Genomic DNA, 6,258 nt, shown 5'->3' on the forward strand with positions numbered 1-6,258 from the left:
GGGGGCAAACACTTTTTCACACAGGGCCATGTAGCTTTGGATTTTTTTCTTCCTCATTAATAAAACCCTTCATTTAAAAACTGCATTTTGTGTTTACTTGTGTTATCTTTGACTAATGTTTAAATTTGTTTGATGATCTGAAACATTTAAGTGTGGAAAACATGCAAAAAAGTAAGAAATCAGGAAGGGGGCAAACACTTTTTCACACCACTGTATATATCAGCGCTTGTGAAAAAAATAATGGAAACACAATAACAAAAAGCTCACTGGCTCAATGAACAGGGTTTTTTACTGAATGGTGTCTTCTTTAGGACTTCTTAACTTGTAAATTTCAGCTCCACATTATCAGAGATGGCTCAACTTTCATCAGACTAACCCATACTTAGGCTTAGCTTAAATGCTAACATTGGTTTGGATTCAATCCAATCCAATTGGACTAAAGGATCCAATTTGGCCGCCAAAATCAAGGTCACTGTGACCTTGCATCCATCTCATTCTTGTAAATGGGGCTTGATGGAATTTCTTTTGATTTGGTACAAATGTCCACTTCAACGATGAAAATGATAGAACTTTAATGGTTAAAGGTCAAGATCAACTTGACCGTGTGTCCGTCTCATCAATGCAATATCTCATGGAGGCTTTGAGGATACTTCCTCAAATTTGGCACAACCGTCCACTTGGACTAAAGTATGAACTAATTAGAATTGATAGTCAAAGGTCAATGTCACTGTGACCTCACAAAACATGATTTTGGCCATAACCAATTATGACAAAATTTCACACAAACGTCTAATAGAATAAAATGATGAAGTGATGACATTTTAAATCCAAAAGGTCAAAGGTCAGCTTCACTGTTATGTCATAATGTTCTGTAAAAACACTTTCCTGGCTATCATTCAACGTCATAACTCAGGAACAGAAGGGGAGACATTTGGTGAGATACTAAATTGATGACACTAATCTTGTGCGTCGTTCTTGAAACTGTGCTGATTGTGTAGATCTTCTTTGCTGCCAGAATAAAGATGTGTGGGAAGCATCCATGTTTTAGAATTTGTAGCTTCTTTGCAGCAAAAGCCATATTTGAAGCATTGTCTGTGTCATGGCTACATATGAGTCTGGACAGACATGAATGTAAACTGTAACTGCAACTTGACTGGTTTGTGGAGGCATACAACTTTGAGCTGGTAATTCTAGTTCTAGATCATTTCTTATATTGTGAGAAAATTATTTGTCAGCACATGATGCTAATGTTAGCATTTAAGCTAAGCCTAAGTACGGGTTAGTCTGATGAAAGTTGAGCCATCTCTGATAATGTGGAGCTGAAATTTATAAGTTAAGAAGTCCTAAAAAAGACACCATTCAGTAAAAAACCCTCTTCATTGAGCCAGTGAGCTTTTTGTTATTGTGCTTCCATTATTTTTTTCACAAGCGCTGAGGCTGTAAGAATAGAAACATTTGGTTTCCTGCTGTCTATGGGGCATTACAGCCTCATGAAGCTGCTTGTGTGGTTGTACACTTTTTCACAGCTTCCTGCTCTTCTCTCCCTTGCAGGCCATCCTTTTCTTGACCTGGTGTGTCTCTCTGTGGAGCCTCCTCCAGAGGCAGGAGCGTCTCTGAGCTGTCACCCTCTGGGGTGTGATAACTCTTGTGTGTCAGTCGTTCCAGCTCAGGTCACCTGTCTACGTCTGGAAGTGTTTACCAAAGGACAGGTAAGGATGTATCGTGATTGCTCAAAGTTTCAGTAGACTTGTCACTGTTTGCTGTCGGGGTCGTTTCCTTTCCAACATTATCATATTTTTGTGTAATCATCTGAACAAAGTCTGGTGAATTCTACACCAGAAGTGGACTGGAAGTCTGTATAAAGTGTGCATTATCTCCCTTGTGGACTTGATATATTGGACAGCAGTAGACACTCTGGACTTCATAGAGAGGACACACCCATAAAGTCTGCAATTTGGATTCAGCCCCCATCTCTCCCTCCCTCTACACTTATACCATGAACCACATCTGAAAGCAGCTCGTTTCAAGATGTCGTATGGTGTTTTCAGAAAAGTATAGTGGGAAGTGCAGGAAAAATGCACATACACAGTGCTGTGTTTGGTAAAAAACAATCAAGGTGAAAGCACAAAAAGATAAATCTCCTCTGTGTGGTCCTTTAAAGTACAAGAAATCGCTCAGCATGCATGTTTTGTATGACATTTAGAGCAAACTGTATAAAGATTTTAATAACAAACAACATCTAAAATAACAATAAATCACAGATATTACAATAATAGCACTGACATCTATTGTACTGCTGTACAAACTATGAAGAATCATACTTAATGAAAACACAGATGTGTTCCTTCAGAAAGCACTGAAGACAATGATGAAACATGACAATATTGCAGGACTCCACTGTGTAGGAGTGAAGTCTTTATGAATGTGTCTCCCACTTTTTCTAGGTCACACACCCTCTGTGCAGCGCTGCAGAAACTAGAGCAAAGGTCCAGAGCTCCCTCCAGACTCTGCACCCTCGACACAAGAGGCTGCAGGAGCCAGACTCTTACACAGTGAGCTACACACACAATCAAATCTGCACAAGATACATAAATACAGAAAAAGTTCTCAGACACAGAAGCCAAATCTCAAAAACGACACTGTCTTTTCTTTGTCGTTCTCTCCCACCAGGTGGCGCTATCAGAGAAACTCCATAACCTGGTCACAGAGATTGGAAAAGGAAGCTCCAATAACAGCAACTTTCTTTTAGCCAACTAAATATGATCCTGGAAAACTGTTCTATTTTTATGTGTTTGTATTGACACTCTTTTCCAAAGTGCCTCACAGTGAAAGAAGTGCGTATGTTTGTAGAGCCTTTTACTAATGAAGCCTTACAGTGTTAATGCCATACTCTCCAAATACAGGAATACACTAAGGGGTTGTGTCTGGTGCCATTCAAAGCTGATGTCCATAAAACAGGGTTAAAATGAACAGAACTTGACTTTGTACTTTGAAAAGCCCAGCGGGGACAGAGGGAAGCAAATGAAAAGGAAGCATCTGTCTTACTTGATGGACTTTTTTTGCTGGAAATTGGTGGATAATGTAACAGTCAAACACAGTCAGTCACACTTTCCATGTTGAAAGATCCATGTGGACTTGGAAATAAGCTATTAAACGGCTCTTTGACCTTTCCTCCCTCTCTTTTTTTGGTTTAGATTACTTCTCTTAGATTGGACAATAGGTGATTTGATACAAAACGTAATACTAGACATACTTAAAACTGGGCCTGTAATGTTTTCAATAGCTGTAAAAGGTTTATTTACATTAGTAATGAGTAGAAATGTCTTGACCTCAGAAACAGTAGTGTACAAAATAAAATGAAATCTTAACTCTAGATCCACTTATTAGCTTTTTCATTAATTTTACCACAGGAAAAAAGGTAGCAAGTAGACCTTGAGTCAAGATGTGCTGCCATACATCAGTATTGTCTGAATCTTGGGTTATGGTTAGGGTTACTAAAGAAATTACAGATTGACTCTTTGGTTTATATGTTAGCATGAAGTAATAATTAACGGACACAGTATGCATCCCAAATGTGCAGTATTTGTCTTCTGTCTTTAATCCTCCAGACTCATCTTAATTTTTTTTATTTTCGCTGTCATGTCAAAATGACTTAAAGCTGAATCAATCAGCAAAATAAGCTCTGATGAACTTACGGCACACTCCCTGACCAGCAGCAAACAGCAGACAGACACAGTTAGAGACTGAGCAGTCTCTATATACAGACACATTCAGTGAATGCAGAGTCTGTAGGCAAACCCCGGAGATCTTGCCTCCGGAAGAAGAGCGGAAGAGCCCTGGTTTCCGGTTGTAGGCTGTTTGTAGTCCGCGTGATATTGACCGATCATGTTTGAGCCAGCTGCAGTTGTTGTTAAACGGTCCGTGCAGTGAACTAACGAGGCGGAACATAATTGGTGTCACTGCAAACTCTGAATCCATCGCAATGTTTCAGCATATTTACTTATATATAAACGGAAGTCGGAAATGGAAATTTGCCTCCTCCGCCCAAATCAAACCGGAATGCCAAAAAATCGGGGGTCTGCCCCCAGAGGCTGTATTACCGTCTGCTGGGAGTCAGACGCCGAATACAGCCGATGGGTTCCGAGAATGGAGACTGACTAACATAGTGGAGCACTTAGCAGCTAAAGAGTCAGATATTTTTCTCAGGAGCTGGTGGAGACCAAACTAAGAGCTAAAAGAGAGTCAATATTGAACCTGTATTCTTCAGGTTGACAGAAAGACAACTCTGATGGGATGTTAATATGGATTTGTGTTTGTCAGGGCATGTAAATAGTAAGTTGTATGCTAACACAAGAGACAGAACAACAGAATAGGTCAACACACGTGTATGTGTTTTTCAGCTTGTTTGGGGTTTTTTGCCTCCTAGCAGGGGTGTGGTGCTGCTGCCACTCCGACACGTTTTTGCGTGAAGTGAGAAAATGGAATACTTGCAGTCTGCATTTGACAGTTGAAATTCATCGTAATTTTTTAAGTGCTTGAAAATATATAATCATCACGAAAGTACGGAGTCCCTACAGTTTTATCTTGTGCCCACAGGTTAATTATCTGGTTTGAACAAGGTAATTATCTTGTGCGTACAAGTTACCATCTATAAAAAAGTAGCAAGTAGACCTCGTTATCTTGTAAGCTGTTATCTTGTTTGCACAGGATAAGTGGAGAAATTGAATGGTCAGAGTTATCATGTTGACATTTAAGATGTGTTGATTGATTCACAATATTAACTTGTGCATTTAGTGACATGCAAGAAAACATTCCATTTTAAAAGTTGCAGGTAGCTGCTGGCAGCACAGTGAATTATGCTTTTTTTCTATAGCTAGCTAACTATTAAACAAGTCAGCAAAACATCCTTTAATTTTATAGTTACAACGTACTAATGTAGGTACCTGCCACTGTAGGATCAGTGGTTAAATTACCTTTGAAATGAGCCACAAGTTAAAGGAACAGTGTGTAAGATTTAGGAGGATTTAGTGACATCTAGTGTTGAGAATTGCAGATTGCAACCAGCTAAAATATCTCCCTTTCAGAATTCCTTCAGTGTGCTTTGTTCAGGAGGCTTTTACCAAGAGCTAACTTATCAGCAGAGGTCTCTTCCTCTAAAAAACAAACTGACCAGCTAATTAAAACTGGTAGAAAATACTGAAAAGAGCAGTTTCACATTACAAATCAGTGTTTCTCCGACGCTGTTTGGCATGTCTAAAATGGGCGGTTTAGCCACCACATGCTATATGTGCGTACTTTTTTTTCTTATCCAGACATTCAGGAGGTTTTATATGTTTACATGTAGGTGAATTCCACAGAGGTCTCTTCTTCTCCAAAGCAAACGGTCCTGGTGATCAAATCCGGCAAAAATACTGAATAAAGCAGTTTCACATTACAAATTAGTGTTTTTCCAACACTGCTCATTGCAGATGGGCTTTTAACAACAGCAGCCAATGTGAAAACACGAATGGCCCCATCTGGAACCAGTGTTTAGTGTGTCCATTGTGGGCTACTATAGAGACATGGCAGTGAACATGGCGTTCTTCATAAACGAGGACCCACTCCCTATGTAGATATAGACGGCTCATTCTAATCTAATGTAACAAAAACAAAATTATTCTTATTTTCAGGTGATTATACACTAAAAAATATATACTTATTATGTTATGTTCCATTCCTGCTAATATATGCACCAAAATCCTACACACTGGACCTTTAACATTGCACACGCATCCTTGGTGCATTGCAATACTTAAACAAATAGCACTGCACCCTGGCCCTGCCTCCAGTTGGTCAATATGTTTTTTTGTTTTGTTTGTTTTTTGGGTGTAGTTTACAGCTGGTGCTCGTGTAAAATTGAAATTGTAATATATTGCGGGGATAAAAATCTAACTCACTGCAGCAGACAGATTATTATGCAGGCTGCCCAAAAGCAATCATTTTCACCAGGATTGCCCTACTTTTCTTCAAACAAGACAAAAAAATCGGCCCTAAAAACAGCATAACTTCTACAGATGGTGTATTTGAATAAATACCATGCTATCAACTTATTGCTCACGTCACAACCTGTTCCAAGTGCATTTCTTTGTCATTTAAAACTTGTTTGCAGTTAATTTGCAGGGTATATTTTGATTTTTAGGCAACTGCAGTAGACAAAACATCCTGATTGTGTGCAATTGTCCTGTGTGTGATATTTACTTTAGTCCTGTTTGTGTTTGA

The 6,258-nt window shown here is 39.1% G+C and overlaps 1 protein-coding gene across 1 annotated transcript in view; it reads left to right on the plus strand.

Annotated features, from left to right (window-relative positions):
* The window catches only part of naprt (nicotinate phosphoribosyltransferase), a 13,575-nt gene extending 10,408 nt beyond the window's left edge, over positions 1–3,167 (plus strand). The window contains exons 11-13 of the mRNA XM_050054062.1: positions 1,552–1,709; positions 2,445–2,552; positions 2,671–3,167. Of these exons, the coding sequence (XP_049910019.1) occupies positions 1,552–1,709; positions 2,445–2,552; positions 2,671–2,757 (353 nt within the window). The 3' untranslated portion in view covers positions 2,758–3,167. The remainder of the gene's footprint in view (positions 1–1,551; positions 1,710–2,444; positions 2,553–2,670) is intronic.
* Positions 3,168–6,258: the final 3,091 nt, after the last annotated feature.

This window comes from Epinephelus moara, chromosome 10 (assembly GCF_006386435.1).
Source record: "Epinephelus moara isolate mb chromosome 10, YSFRI_EMoa_1.0, whole genome shotgun sequence".
NCBI classification, from domain to species: Eukaryota; Metazoa; Chordata; class Actinopteri; order Perciformes; family Serranidae; genus Epinephelus; species Epinephelus moara.